This window comes from Trematosphaeria pertusa (genome assembly GCF_010094035.1).
Source record: "Trematosphaeria pertusa strain CBS 122368 unplaced genomic scaffold BU26scaffold_9, whole genome shotgun sequence".
In the NCBI taxonomy this organism is placed as follows: Eukaryota; Fungi; Ascomycota; class Dothideomycetes; order Pleosporales; family Trematosphaeriaceae; genus Trematosphaeria; species Trematosphaeria pertusa.
The window spans coordinates 1-15173 of NW_022987220.1; the positions used below are offsets into that span (position 1 = coordinate 1).

Below are 15173 nucleotides of genomic sequence, written 5' to 3' on the forward strand. Positions count from 1 at the left end.
AAGTATAGATTTAGTAGCTTTCTAGTACTAAATTAGCTTTAAAGTATTTATCTATCTAGCTATTAGGTTATCTATTATATCTAGTAAGAGAGATAGGTTTTATATACGCTAGCTTAACGTAGAGGTTTTTTCTAAGAGTCTAAAGGTACTTTAAGTATACTAGAACGTAGCTACCTACTCTAGTATTAATTAAACCTCTAAGCTTAATTACAAGACTATTTATAGATATTTAGTAGAGTAGAGTAAATGTAAAACTACTAAATAGCTTTTCGCGTAGGTTTATTACTCTAGTAGGTAGCTCTAGAGAGAAGACTTCTTCTAGAGCTAGGCTTTTTCTAAATTATTAAATTTATATTCTAATATGTTCTTCTTAGGTGCTTATAGCTCTACAGGCTCTAAAAGCTCTAAGAGCTTCTCTAGAGTAGCGTTCTTAATAGCTTTCTACGCGGTAGAAGCTCTAGAGTAATTATAGCTTAGGTAGCTAGGTTAGTAGTATTAAAAATAGGTAACTAGCTTCTAGATTATTAGAGCTTTATTAAGTACTAGAAAATCTAAAAGAGCTAGAGGCGCGCGTTATAGTATTAACGCGATTACGTTACGCTTTTTAGCCTTTCTAGTAGTAACGCGTACTTCTCTAAAGGTAAGCTCTTAAGTAAGATCTTAAGTAAGGTCTATATAGTAATTATAGTTATTAATATATTAATATTAGTATATATCTAACTACGTGCGTATATTCTCTAGTAGCTTCTTATAAAACTTCTCTATCTATTAATCTACTAGAAGCTAGCGCTCTTATATAAGGTAGAAGAAATTATTCTAGAAGTAAGTAAAGTTAGTAGCGCTTTAGTAATAAAGCTTTTAGAAATTATAGTAAGTATTTAGCCTCTTATATAGGTCTCTATAGCTTCTCTCTAGCTAATTAAGAATATAATTATAGAAAACTACTACGCTACTATTCTTAATAGTACGTAGTATTACTAATAGAGTCTAGTACGCGTTTTCTTTAGTTTGCGTATAGATATAGGTAATAATAGTTTTCTTAGTATTTTCTAGCGTATCTTTAGTATACTAATTCTAGTTTACTTAAAGTTTATTATATAAGCTATTTCTCTACTACTTAAAGGTAATACTCTTACTATCTAATAATAAGAGTAAATCTAGAAACTTAGTAAAGTATATTAGTTAGCTCTATAGTACTTATAACGCTAGAGGTATAGCTAGCTAGTATATAGAGAGGTAAGAACCTAAGATTAAATTCTCTAGTAGTAACGCGCTTAAATTACGTATAATTAGTATTATAGAGAAACGCGTTACGCGTTAAACTAGCGTAGTAAGTAGTATCTAGTCTCTAGAGTAAGTTAATTACACTTATAGTTACTAGATTTTAGCGTCTTTTTTAGCTAGAGTAGTAGCCTATATCTAATATCTTACGTATATATTATCTCTCTTAGTAAGAGTATTAGTAGTAATCTAGTAATATATATAAATTTATTATTTATATACCTATTATATATATAATTAGCTAACTATTTTATTAATAATTTTAGCTAGCGTTTCTAGAAAGAGCTCTTAAAGCTCTTTAGTAGAGGTAGAGAGTATATATAAACCTAAGGCTAATAATAGCTCTAGTATTACTAAGCTCTAGCAAAGCCTTATAAGCTTCTAGTTAAAGTTATTATTCTAATTCTTATTAGTTATCGCGTTATATTACTAAACGAGGTTTTTATAATAGAAATATTAATTAGTATATTCTACTAGTAGGTTTACTACTCTAGATTTAAGAACTATTAGAGTAAAGAGATATTATAGGGTTAAGGTTCTATCTCTAAATTAGCTTTGTAAGAGTTCTTCTATAGTATTTAGATTTATTTAGCTTTTTAATTAAAAAAGAAGTAAAGAGGGGAGGTATTTAGCTACTAGTAGAGTAGCAGGTTATTAGTTCTACTAGTAGAGTAGAGAGATAGTTTGCTCTACTAGTAGAGTAGAGAATTATTAATTTTTTATAATTTATAAAAGAGAGAGGTTTTTATACATAGAAGTTCTATAAAAGTTCTTCTATATATAGAGCTCTTAATAGCTCTCTTTAGCTTAGTACTAGTATCTTTCTACTACTAACTAGATCTGCTAGTAGTCTTATACAGTACTAAAGAAATAAGTAATTAGAGCTCTTATAGCTATAATTCTCTAGGTAAGTAACTAGACTCTTATAGCTCTAATTCTTAGTATTAGCTATTAGTAAACGCTTCTTAATAAGGCTACTTAGTTTAGCTAGATATTATACCGCCGTTTCTAGCTAAAGAGGTATTAACCTTTAGATAATATAAAGGCTAGGTTTGTAGTCTCTACTACTATAAGCACCTCTAGAATACCTAGCTAGGTAAGTTAGCTATAGGTAGTATAGTCTCTACAAGCTATAAGAATAAGAGGTACTAGTAGAGTAGGTTAGGTTAAATTTAGCTATTTAAAGGTAAGAAGTAGAAGAATACTTTAAGAGACTCTATATATAGAGGTGCTAAGCGCTAAGGCGCTAGGCTAGGTTATGTAATAAGATTACGTAACTTAAGGTTATATAACTCTAGGTAAATCTCTAAACTAGACTATTACATTATACGCGTTAACTTTTCTAAATATTTCTCTAAGATACTTTATAAACCTAGTCTAGCTTTTAAACATTTTATCTATAGACTATTATGTTCTCTTTATATTACTCTTATTTTCTAGCTAGTCTAATATATAGAGCTTAGCCTACGTAAAAGCTTTTTCTTCTATGTTTATTATAGCTTCTAGAATTTTATTCTTATTCTATAGAAATACTATAGCGTTATATTATAGATAGAGTTCTATAGCTTACTAAGAATATATTAAGATTTTCTCTTTTACTATTAAAATATTAAGGTAGAGCGATCTTAGCCTATACCTATTATTTTACTATAGCTAGCTCTTCTACCTATTAAACGCTTATCTTCTAGAGTACTATAATAACTTATTAGAGTTCTATAATCTACTCCTCTATAGTTAGCTTCCAAACCTAGACCTTTCTAGATTAGGTTCTAACTATTAATATGTTAGTTCTACTCTTTAATATTAGGTAGTTATTTTATTATAAGCTATTCTCTTAACTAAGGCTAGAGCTTACGTTTATAAAGAGAGGTAAGAGGTATACTTTAGGCTAGAATCTTTAGTAATAAAGAGGTAGAGGTAATAATACTATAAGTTATAAGTCTCTATAGTAATTTAATAAATAAAGTAATAACTATAAGAAGCTATAAAAGGTAAGCTTCTTCTAGTTATATATATATACTATCTTAGCTAGATTAGATGCTAAGGCCTAGCTTCTATAAATCTCTTAGATTAGGTCTAGATCTATAGATTAGGTTCTAATCTCTCTAATCTATCTAATCTACGTTACGTAACTCTAATTATTTCTATAACTTTAATTATAATTTCTTATCTTATAACTCTAAGTTTAGCTTACTATTTTCTTTATTCTAGCTAGCTAACTTTATTTTCGATTCTACGATTATAATATAGACCTTCTACTCTATATAGACTAGATATAAGCTATATTACTATATAAAACTATAGAACTAATAGTGTATAAAAATTAAATTTAGATACTAGCTAATATACTACTAGAATTAGAAGAAGTATATAATAAAAGCTTCTACTCTATATAAGCGTCTCTTACGCTAGAAAGCGTAGAATTTTACTAAGAAGTAATATAACGCTATAAAAAAAGCTACTAAAATTATATAAAGTAATATTATAAAAGCGTAAGCTAGATAGACACTCTAAGTAAATAAAAAGCGCTAAGAATCTAATTTTACTATAGGCAACCTTGTCTATATTAAACCTTATAGCTTTTTAATAAATTAGTCTAGTATAAAGCTTAATTAATAGATATATAGCTCTTATCTAATTATTACTATAAAGAGTTACTTTTTCTAGCTTTAGCTATCTATATATATACGTATATATAACGTCTTTTATACTAATTAGCTAAGAAAAGTCTTAGAGCTATTACTAGAGTAGGTAGAGCTAGAGTAGCTACTTATTAAAGTTAATAGTAATCTAGAATAGCCTATATATAAAATTCTAAATAGCTATCTTTATTAAAATTACCTTTAATACTATGCTATATAGGTTACTTATAATTCTAACTCTACTTTATATAATACTATAGACTTTATTAATACTCTCTATAAGATAAAAGACTTTTATATAGTATACCTAGATAAGCTAGAGCTACTATTATAATTAGATACTTAGATTAAAGCGTATAAAAAAGAGAAGACTCTAGAGAAGATAGTAAAGAATTTAAAACTTATAAGAGTAGAAGATATAAGAGTAACGTAAAGGCGCTACTAAGTAATTTAAGACTCTACTAAGCTTATAGTATTATTTAAGAAAAGAGTCTATAATAAAGCTACTCTATAAATATAGAAATAAGCCTTCTAGTTTAAATCTCTATAAGAATAGAGTAACTAGAGAGAAGGTAGTAGCTATAAAAGCGCTTCTAGTTTAAAACTAGCACGAATATACTTACTATAAGCTAAAAGAGATAGTTAAGTATAACGTAGAAGTTTTAGAAGAAGAGAAATCTAGAAGGCGTATTTTAGAGCTTAGAGATAAGCTCTCTCTATAAGAGAGAGTAATATAATAGTCTAGTTTAGAAATTTACCTTAGTTATATAATTTTAGGTTACGTAATAAAGTTACGTAATCTAGCCTAGCGTCTTAGTACTTAGCACCTCTATATATAGAGCCTCTTAGAGTCTTTTCTCTACTTCTTACCTTTAGATAGCTAAATTTAACCTAACCTACTCTGCTAGCGTCTCTATTCTTATAGCTCGTAGAGATAGTACTACTTATAGCTAACTTACCTAGCTAGATATTCTAGAACGCTTATAGTAGTAGAGACTATAGAGCTAGCTCTTATACTTTCTAGAGTTTTCTTCTCTAACTATAGTTATATATAAATAATCTAGCTATATAAAGTTATATACTATAAGATTATATATACTATAAGTCTTCTATATATTTAGAAGTAATAATTTTAAGATAGTTTTAGTATATTTCTCTCTTTCTATACTATACTACTAAAAAGACTTTACTTTTAAATAACTACTTAAAGCTACTATATTATTAGTTAATAAGCTTTATATAGTTAAAGCCTACTATAATTTATAAAATAATAAGTTTATATAGCTAGATTAACTATATATATATATATATAGTTAAAAGAGAAAACTCTAAAAAAGATATTTTTCTAACTTCTATCTCTTATTACGCTATACCTAGAAGAGCTAGCTCTATAGAAGTTTTCTAGAAACCTTTATTAAGTTATAAATACTATATACTATAAATTTTATAGATTATTATAGAGATATAATACTACTAACTAGAAGTAAACTAGATTTTTCTTAAAAGTTAGTTAAATACGTATAGCTTTTTAATTACGTAATATATTCTAGTGTAACTATAGTATAAGGTATAATATACTATAAAGAATATATATCTAAATTTTTATAGAAAAATATTAAGGTTTCGCTTAGTTATTTAAGAAAAACGGGTTAATTTTCGTTAATTTTCGTTGCTAAGAGAAAGTAACCAGCTTGCTTATATAACTAGCTCGCTTGTAAAGTACGTTATAGATCTATATATATTTAAAATTTTATAGAAAAATATTAAGGTTTCGCTTAGTTATTAAGAAAGACTTATTAATTCTTAGGCTTGGCATTTTTGGGGCTTTCGCTTATGTGAGGCTTTCGCTTGTGAAGTACGTTAGTAGAGTACGTTAAAATATTACGTGGCTTTTTATGTACGTTAGCGACGATAAGGAGTTTTTAGTAGGCATCGGCAATGAATTAGCTCATGGGGTGTTACTAAGGAATGTCGGAAACATGAATGGTTGTAAGACTTCGGACCTGGCTGTTAGAGCTCATGAGAGTAATCCTAGACGCCCGGCGGTCTTTGTGACCGATGATCCGCACAGCCACATGTTAGAAGCCTCGTACCTGTCTTCTATTGGGAGCAATTTGGCACTTCAATGGTCATCCATCTGCGACTTAATCTTGTAGCCTAGCGAAGGCGACAGACCGGCCTCTAGACCTCATATGTGTTGGCTCCCGAACTCACTTAGCGAGGTCCGCATGGGAAACGGTCTCGAATGAGTGACCCCCGAGCAGATACTCACACCGAGGATAGATTCACTTCCCGTCCGCGATTGTCCACTGGAAGCTCTTCCCAGTGTGTTTTATCGTAACGGGACGAGTGGAATGCACCCCCTCACCCCGTGCAAATCGAAGCCGCATCATATCAAGCGGATGGTGCGAAGCCCCACCAGGTGATGGGAAGGTGTACGATTGTCGCGTCGTCGGTATCGAGGTCTGATGTCTGGAAATCACACGTTGAGCCATGGATAAACTCGTCCGCTAGCTCCGAAAGGATAGGTCTGCAGGTTTAGCTCCCATTGTAGGCCACGGCGCCTTCCTCCAACAATGCCTAGTGCAGCGCCCGTGAACTTCAATGGTAAGGTGCTTCCAAGAAACAGTAACTCGAAGATGAGTACCTAGATATGGACGAGTGTGCGTTGTATATAACCTTCATGAATGAGACCGATGATTTAGTATAGTACAGTTCCCGGCCGATCCTCCCCCCTTTATCCAAACCATGCATCTGATGCCTTCAAAATATCACAATTTCAGAGTATCAACATCCCCATACCAACCACAGGCAGATAGTTAAGCCCAGAACTCTCCCGCCAACCACCTGTTCACCATATCGGCAGATGCCGCAGGCTGGTCATACGGTACCATGTGGCCGCCAGCGTGGAGCCTCATGAAGGTGAAGTTGCCGCTAGACTTGACCTCGCCGATTTTCTTGCCATCGCCCCCGAGGAGGAAGTCCTCCATCTTGGCCTTGGCGTAGTCCTTCTGGCCAGGCCATTCAAGGGCCTCAGTCCAAGCCTTGTTGCCGAGCCAATTGCAGATGTAGTCGGCGTCGCCAGCGTAGACAAGGACTGGGATCTGCTCGAGGAGACCAGGAACGACGCGGTGGTAGGGCTTCATCCAGTCGCCCTGGAGGAGGAAGTTGCGGTTGATATCGAAGTTGCAGCTGTCGTAGGAGTTAACCTCAGCGCCGACAGCCTTCATTACCTCCTTCTTGTTCAGATACGAGCTGATCCAATCAATTTCGTCGTAGCACAGGTCATTGTTGCCGCAGGGGCGACGGACATCGTAGACGTTCTGGCCGGTGCGCTGGTAGGGGCCGATCATGGCATTATTGCAGTAGATGGATGCAGGCACACAGCTCCAGACGGACTCGGAGTTGTAGCAATTCTCAATGAGGTTGGCGCAGCGTGGGTAGGCGTTGTCCATGGACTTGCAAGTGCCTTCATCCAAAACAGCGGGCCAGCCTCCCTCACCGCACGCCATGGGGCGGTAGTATTCGTACTGGGTGAGGCCATCAGTGAGGCCGTTGCCGATGAGGACGGACTGGAGGTTGATGTTGCGCTTCTTGTGCGACAGGATCTCAGAAGCGAAGACGGGAATGTAGTGACCAGCGTATGACTCGCCGGAGATGTGGAAGCTCTGCTTGGCGTATTCGGGGAACTGCTTGAAGAAGAGGGTCAGCAGCGCGTAGATGTCCTTGCCCGCTGCGACCGTGTTGCTGACGGAGCCGCTGCTGTACGAGTATCCGACATTGACGGGCTGGTCGAGGAAGATGACGGAGGCATTCGCGTTCCACGCGAAGTCGTTGTACTTGAGCTTGCCATCCTTCATGACGGACGACGGGCCGAGCTCCATGAACAGGCCCATCAAGGATGAGCAGCCGGGACCGCCATTGAGCCAGAGCACTACCGGGTCGTTCTCCGGATCATTGCGGGACTCAAAGAACCCTCGTTGCTGTCAGCGATGACGGCGAGCATGACGGGCCATCCGGGTACTCACAGTAGAACAGATGCTTGTCCTCGTCGTCATCATCGAGATAGCCGCTGTACTGCTTGACCTTGTCGACGCCCAGCGAGCTCGGGTCTACCTTCTTCACTCGCAGGTTGTAGTTCTCGAGCTTGCCGTCGATCTCGCGCTCCTTGTCGCCCTGCGCGTTCTCCACCCAGACGCTCTGGACGTCGGCGCCCTTGACGATGTGATCCCACTCGCGGTCGGCCTTGCGCGTGTGCGGCTTTGGCGTGGAAAAGAAGGATGCTTTGTCGAATGACTCTGGGAACATGAGTGCCACCTCATCCCAGACACGGCGGGCCTCGCCGGTAAGCGACTTCAGCGACTCCTCCAGGTGGTGGAGCGGCTTCGTCCACGACTCGGCGTTGAGCTCCTTGAGCTGTTCTGGCAGCTTGAGGATCTGCTGCTGCGGCGCAACGGCGGCCGATGCCGCTCCGGCGAGGAGCGCGGAGGTTGCGACCTTCATGGCGGCGTCAACGAGTGCTGGTAGAGCTTCCCGAGCTCAGGCGCTGGTGATAAGCTGAAGCGGTCGCAGGCGGCCACGCAACCAAAGACGAGCCGGTGCAGAAGAAAATGGAGTACGAGAGGGGAGACGAGACGAGGCGAGACGAGCAGAGATGGTGGGTGAGATGGGACGACGGATAAGAGGGAAGGAGCGATGGAGCGATGGAGCTTCGGTTCGGGAGGCAACGGATGACGCATGCGGGAGCGTATCAGGTGGCTGGGCTGGAGCTGCGCTAGCGCGGGCGTCACGGGGGCTGCGCGTTTCATGCTGCAGCCGGTGCCTAGAATCGGATTTTTTTGTTTGCAGGTTTCCATAAGGTACGGGTATGCGACGTCTGCAGTGGCAGCCGAAGCTCCACCACATTTCTGCGACGTTGGGACCTGCTGCTGCTGTGCCGTGAGCGCGGTGCCTGCGTTGCCGAAACCGGTATAGCGCGGCGGCCCTCTCAGCCCTGTGGCATCCCGGCCGGGTGATCACTCTGAGCCATCCCCCGCCAAAATCATGGCCCAACTTTTATAAATCCAGACGGCAGCCGTCTGCTCTCGCCGACCACCCCCAAACCCCACAACGCCCACCAAGGTAATTTTGCAGAATGCCCGTTGGAATCAAAACCCCGTCAAATCAAATCAAGCTCACCAACCTCGCCTTGGTGCGCATGAGAAAAGGTATTCCCGCCCATCCGTCTGTGCTGCTTCTCCACGTCCACGACAGCTGACGCTTGTAGGCAAGAAACGCTTCGAGGTCCCTTGCTACAAGAACAAGATACTCGACTACCGGAACAAGATTGAGACAGAGCTCGATAACGTGCTGCAAGTCTCAGAGGTCTACCTCAATGTCAGCAGGGGCCAGGCGGCATCGGATGCCGATCTCGAGAAAGCCTTCCCGGGAAAGACCCGGAAACAGGTTGTCGAGCATATATTGGAGAAAGGGGACTTTCAGGTCGGAGAGAAGGAGCGTGGTGCTGAGCTGGACCGAATCAAGAATGAGGTCATCGACATCGTGGCCTCCAGACTCGTCGATCCGAAATCCAAGCGCGTCTACACGACAGGCATGATAGAAAAGGCTCTTGATCAACTCAGCACGCAGTCGAGGAACGCAGGAACCGAGAAACAAGATGGGGAAGGCGCCCAAAGCGGAGAGCAGAACGGAAAAGCAAAAGAGGTGCCAAAATGGTCTGGTGTGGCCACCGGCAAGCCCGCTAAAGCGCAGGCGCTCAACGCTGTCAAGGCGCTGGTCGCGCATCAGCCAATCCCAGTGGCCAGGGTGCAGATGAAACTAAGAATTACCTGTCCTACATCGGTCCTGAAGCAGGCTGTCAAATCCGTCCCCAAGGCTCACCCGTCGAAAGAGGCAGACAGAGGAGAAGAGAAGGCGCACGGCACCGTCAAGGACGCCATTCTTAGCCTCATAGACAAGATCGAGAGCCAGGATGTGATGGGTAGCGAATGGGAGGCCGTCGGACTGGTTGAGCCTGGAGACTTCAAGACACTGAATTCCCTGATCGAAAGCCACACCAAAGGCCGCGGGAACGTACAAGTGTTGGACATGGCTGTTGGGGTGGACGTCTGAGTGGACATACATCCGGAAAGTGAACTGCCTGCAGCACCACTCCTTCTCCGTGTGTACCGCCATCGGATCAATCAAAACGCTACGAAAATTGTCGCTCCTACGATGGTCGACAAGTCGCAACGCAGCGTTCGGACGTGATCCGCTCGAACGCCGTGTGCATGTCCCGTTCGCCCTCTTACCCGCGCTATCCGTACCCATCTTCCCACATACCTTCCATCCTATTGTCGCCAGAGAGAGTCGCCAGAATGAGTCGCGCTCTCACTGGTACGCAGCTCTTCTTACGTGCGATCAATTATCTAGCATAGTCTGTAAAGGCAGCTGTGTCCTCCCCCAGGCGATGGTCCGATCGACGGACGCAAGAGAGGGGCAGCAAGCGGCACCATATGGATAGCAAATCCAATTAGCGCTTCGCCCATACATAACTGACAATTAAGTGTACCTTTTCTTCCTATTTCGCTTTCTCTTCCTTTTATTCTCGCTCAAGGCGCGCCGCACATCGCGTACTCCCGAATCCCTCAACCCGAGCCCCACGTCAACCCCTGCCCACCTCTGACCATGACTGGCACCACGATCTTTCGAATCCTTCTCGATTTTCATTAAGCTTCCCTCCGACGCATGTCACTTGAAACGGTCGACCACGTTGTTTCCGATTATTGACTCGCAGCCACTCATCGCGTGACAAGTATACCGAGATGCAGGTAGCTGCAGCTTTAGCGCCGAAGTCTATTTCCTGTCCGCACCTCACCTCTCGCAGAGCTCTCAACATCCTGCGCCCCGACGACTCCATGTCGATTCCGCTCAATTTTCGTATGTCACACCATTGCGCGAAGATTCTGGTCGCTTTGCTTGTCGAGATTGATCTTTTGGGTGTTGAGAATGCCACTGGCCCTTTCCCGGTAACCTGCATCCACGTGCGAAACGTTGACCCTTCAACGCCTGTCAGAAATGGCTACAAGGTTAGTTCACTCTCGCGTATCCAGCCATCGACCGCGCCAGATAGCTGAACACAGTAGACCTTTGCTTCGATGGTACTGCCGGGCTGCCAATAGGAAAGATATTCGCCTTGGTGCTTCGACCCGAAGCCTCCGTGTCTTATCAACCCCCGATCCACCGACCGACTGAGTCCTCGCGAATCTGCAATCTCACCTCATAACAGCCATCTATCTTGCTCCAATGGACCAATCATCCCACAATGTCGCCCTCCACCCAGGGTCGTCACCTATCCATTTGCCTGGGACTGGACGTTTCAGTGGATTTATATTCGCCACTCAGGCGGTTCATCGCATCCAGGGTCGTTGCTAATCGGCCTTCGCCGTCTGATAAGTTATCCTAACGAGCCTGCTGTGAGCAGGTTTCGAGCGCTAGAGTTGGTATAGAAAGCTCTCTAGCAGCTGCGCGATAGTGGCTCCCAGAGTTTCCTCTCCTCCCCCTTCCTCTGCTGGGCGCTAAATCTGGCGCTGCCTCGGTCAGCAACCGGGGCCGTCGTACCCTTGTACCCACCTTACCAAACTGATTCCTCGCCCTCGTATGACCGCAGAGCTGGAGCGGTTTTCGGGGTCTTTTTGATCCCCCGCGCTTTCCATACGCTATCGCTTTCCAAGGTTAACGGTAAAGCCAAAGCGCTCACCAAACATTTACAGCCACGCAGTTCCAGAATGGAGATTGAGTGCAAACGCGGCACACGTCGGGTCCGTAATCTCATTTCATTAGCTCGTAAGTAGTTAAGGTGTACCGGACACCTCCCCTCATCAAGTCGTCATAAATTCGTGAGTCGTCTCGTTGAAATGCAGACCAGAAGATGCAGAAACGTCAAATAAGAACAGAAAAAGCTGAAACCGAAGCGATGCAAGGAATAGAATGTAGAAGAAACAGCACGAAGAGGAGAAAACAGAAAACATGAAGCACACGCGAACGCCAACCTGAAGTACAACGCCGGAGGATGAAAGTAGGAGACGAGAAACGCGATACAAGCACCCACCCAATACCCGTCGACTTTTCCATACCCTTCCATGTACCAATGCTCCCTAAGAACTCCATTCCTTCTTAACGTAGATTCCATTCCGCTTCGCGTCCCTCCAAATCGATCCAGATCAACACCATTTCAATGCAAGCCCAGTGCGCATCCATCATTCCATCACTTTCGTCGTCTTGGAAAACTTTCCCCGTTTCCCCGCTCATGGCTCAATCCCACCACCGCCTCCCCACTCTCCCATTCCCGCTCAAGATCCCCAACACCTCCGCACTGCTCGTCCTGAATCCCCAAATCCGCTCAATCGGCTCGGCGATCATGGTCCAGTCGAAGCCGCGCACGTCGTACATGTCAAGCACTACGCGCACGAGCCAGGGGTCGTACATCGGGACTGAAGTGTCCTGGTAGATCGATAGGGACGACGAGAGGATTTCCGGTGGAGGAGGTAGAGCGGCCGGCACAGTGTTGATGTTTGCCGGTCGGGAACGGGCCTGTGCGTGGGGGAGAGGTGGCGATGGCGCTAAGGGGAGGTTCGGTGAGCTTGAGGAGAAGAGTCCGAAGCGGGGGCCTTCGGCGCTTCCTGACGTTGGGGAACTTGCGGCGGAGGACGAGGCACTCGAAGCATCAGACATAAGGGAGTCGTCGCTCATCTTCGTCTGCAGAATTACTTTACTGCGGCCGAGCACGTCTTGCTCAGCTGTGTGGACTGCATCGTAGCGAGGCAACGGCTTCGCAATCGCGCCAGTCGATTTCGAGTACGGGGAGTCGTCAATGGGCGTCACTGAGACTCTAGAAGAAGGCGAATCGAAGGACTGAGAGCGGTAGATGCGGATCTTCGGCGAAGGCGTCCTTGGAGGCGGTTGCGCTCGGGCTGCCATGATGAACTCTTCTGTTGCTCTACGAAGAGCGTATCCGAGGGGAAATTACGCGAGTATATAGTAGTACAAGGTGCAGAATGCGGCCACGGTGGCTGTAAAAGCCGCGCAGTAGACCGCCTCAGGGCGGCGGCTCAGAAAGAAGAATAGGGATGGCCTGGCAAGCGCAAGCCTTCTTTCGAAGCGGGCCGCATCTAGAGCTTATATCCCGCAGCGCGAGCGCGCTGGCCCTGCATGCGCTGCTGCAACCATGCCACGGGGTCGCTGTACGACGTGATCAAGAAGTGGTGGAAATTATAGGATGGGGCGTGCCCGTTGTCCCGAGAAGGAGTTGCAGGGCACGGGGAGACGGATCGGCTGCGAGTGGACGAGGGAGAGTGGCCGCAGAGAAAGAGTGGTTGTGAGTGGGTGAGGCTGCGTGGGAGACAACGCACTCCGCACTTGGCGGACCATCAGTTCAGATTGGCGGGATGAAGAAGAAGGGGTGGCAGAGTACCGGAATGGATTGATCTTCATCTTAAGTGTAACGTTGAATAGACGCCACAGTAAGATCAGATTATGCGGGTGTATGAGCTTACCATTCCAGAAGCCAATCTTCTACCGCCCATCAACCAAGCGTCCAATATTTTGCCCATATGCCACGCCTTAAACCCTTAACCCGTTCTCTTTTCAAAGTGAGACCGCCGTTAACGGACCGACCCGCCGGAAAACTTGAGAAACTTCGCAAGTCAGGGGACCCGCACTTGTTCTCTCCGGACTGGAGCGGCAGGGGTGTGACGTGGTAGACAAACTATGTACCTTAGGCCGCATATGCGGCCTAGGGTAGAATGAGCCAATCGGAGTGTGGCTCGGCGCGAAGGCGTGCTCTGCGGGTGAGGTATTTGGGCCGGTCGTGTCTTTAAGGCTTTTGATCGGGGAATTTTGGCGGATACACGTAGCTGTGAGGATTCGCGGAGGAGGACGGGGGTGGCGGGTAGGATTGTGGGCCCCGAAAGGCCTCGAGTAATTTTTCGGTGTCTAGGGCTCTTGCTAGGCTGCTGATGTCCACTGTGGACTGGGGAAGTAAGATTGTTCCGTGTACTCATTTGTCTTGCATGCATTTCATTCTACTTTACAAAAGGGACTCTGCGCTGAGGTTAGAGGTCAGAGGAGACCTGAGTGCGGGTTTCCCCCAGGGCTAATCCTAGACGCTATACCCTTTTCGGTATAGCCGGAGTTAACATTCTAACCTCCGTGGTTTGACTGCACCTTCCTAGAAGCGCCACGCCGCTCATCCTCCTACATTAGTATCTTTGGCAATACAGACGTCAATGGATACTCGTTCGTCCCCGCAACAGTTCGGTTTAGCGATCAACTACACCGCCTGGTCGTGGATGACAATCGAATTCAATTGCTCAGTTTGGAGCAATCTGTTGGTCGCCCAATCGAGCATATTCTGTCATGACCGATACTCTCAACTGGTCTCGCTTCTTCCATAGGCGGCCTGCTTAGCCTTACCATATAAGTACATATAAGTACACAAGTTCCAGGGCGAGGTCCTGTCATGCAAAGAATATGGTGGAGGTTTTTTTCACGAACCTACCGAGTAGAAACCGCCACCCCACCCCGTCCAATCCAGTCGGACAGTCAACTAGAGTGCTTTCTTTATAATACCAAAAGTACCACCAAGGAAAGGCCTTTGGTTATCTACACATTTGCTGGGGCCGCTACCGAATGTACGGATGCTCCGCTCGAGCTACTGGCAGAGCGCTTCATGCACTGAGTCGAAGAGAGCTTAGACTAGTTGTGCGTCGTAGGCTCCGTGGTCGTACAATTATGATAGCAATGAGAATATGGGGGACGAGGAAGAGAACGGGAACGAAGGAAGTCCGGAGACGGTAGTTATGATGAAGTTGTTGAGTGCGGAAAGGACAGAATCTGCGCGGGTCGCTATATCCTCCTCACGCTGCGACTCATAAGAGTGGAAAGAAATGTCTACACGCACTTTGACCAGAGCCTCTCGCAATTTACTATCAAAAGGGCTATAGGTTTGTTTGCGGCAGGCCAACGACTCGAAGGAACGACTATGATAAGAGAGGCATGGTTCACCGTAGGAGCATCAGTACCCAGGACGAAGTACAATCGAAGAAAGTTTTTGGTTTCAACGCCTTTAGGCTTTCTAGAACACTGTGCTGGATGTGGTGAGCCAGAGGTGGAGAACCCACAGGAGGGCTTAGGTCAGGGACACTCCACACTGGTGAATGCATCCTTTTCTCATATTCTCTGACATCACTCCAGACGAAAGGCGGCCATGTC

General features: G+C 44.3%; 3 protein-coding genes across 3 annotated transcripts; 1 reads left to right on the forward strand and 2 right to left on the reverse strand.

Moving 5' to 3' along the window:
* Window positions 1–6424: 6424 nt before the first annotated feature.
* On the reverse strand, window positions 6425–8795 carry BU26DRAFT_520268 (uncharacterized protein). Its single transcript, XM_033829256.1, has 2 exons — window positions 7952–8795; window positions 6425–7899 (listed from the first exon to the last, which is right to left on the reverse strand). Exons 1-2 carry the CDS (start codon window positions 8424–8426, stop codon window positions 6743–6745), a joined length of 1632 nt encoding a protein of 543 aa, XP_033681988.1. The 5' UTR covers window positions 8427–8795; the 3' UTR covers window positions 6425–6742.
* A 262-nt stretch (window positions 8796–9057) lies between these two features.
* Window positions 9058–10034, forward strand: BU26DRAFT_531825 (Shwachman-Bodian-diamond syndrome protein; the record flags this gene model as incomplete). The annotated part of the gene is made up of 2 exons (XM_033831055.1): window positions 9058–9130; window positions 9190–10034. The coding sequence occupies 2 exons, from the start codon at window positions 9058–9060 to the stop codon at window positions 10032–10034; spliced, it is 918 nt and encodes a 305-aa protein (XP_033681989.1).
* A 2181-nt stretch (window positions 10035–12215) lies between these two features.
* BU26DRAFT_506291 (uncharacterized protein) lies at window positions 12216–12881 on the reverse strand (the record flags this gene model as incomplete). The annotated part of the gene is made up of 1 exon (XM_033826902.1): window positions 12216–12881. One exon carries the CDS (start codon window positions 12879–12881, stop codon window positions 12216–12218), a length of 666 nt encoding a protein of 221 aa, XP_033681990.1.
* Window positions 12882–15173: the final 2292 nt, after the last annotated feature.

Excerpts from the sequence above, each read along its gene's own strand:
- BU26DRAFT_520268 (XM_033829256.1), bottom strand. The coding sequence starts at position 8,426 with ATGAAGGTCGCAACCTCCGCGCTCCTCGCCGGAGCGGCATCGGCCGCC. Across the intron at positions 7,900-7,951 it reads GGACAAGCATCTGTTCTACT|GGTTCTTTGAGTCCCGCAAT; the intron begins GTGAGTACCCGG and ends GACAGCAACGAG.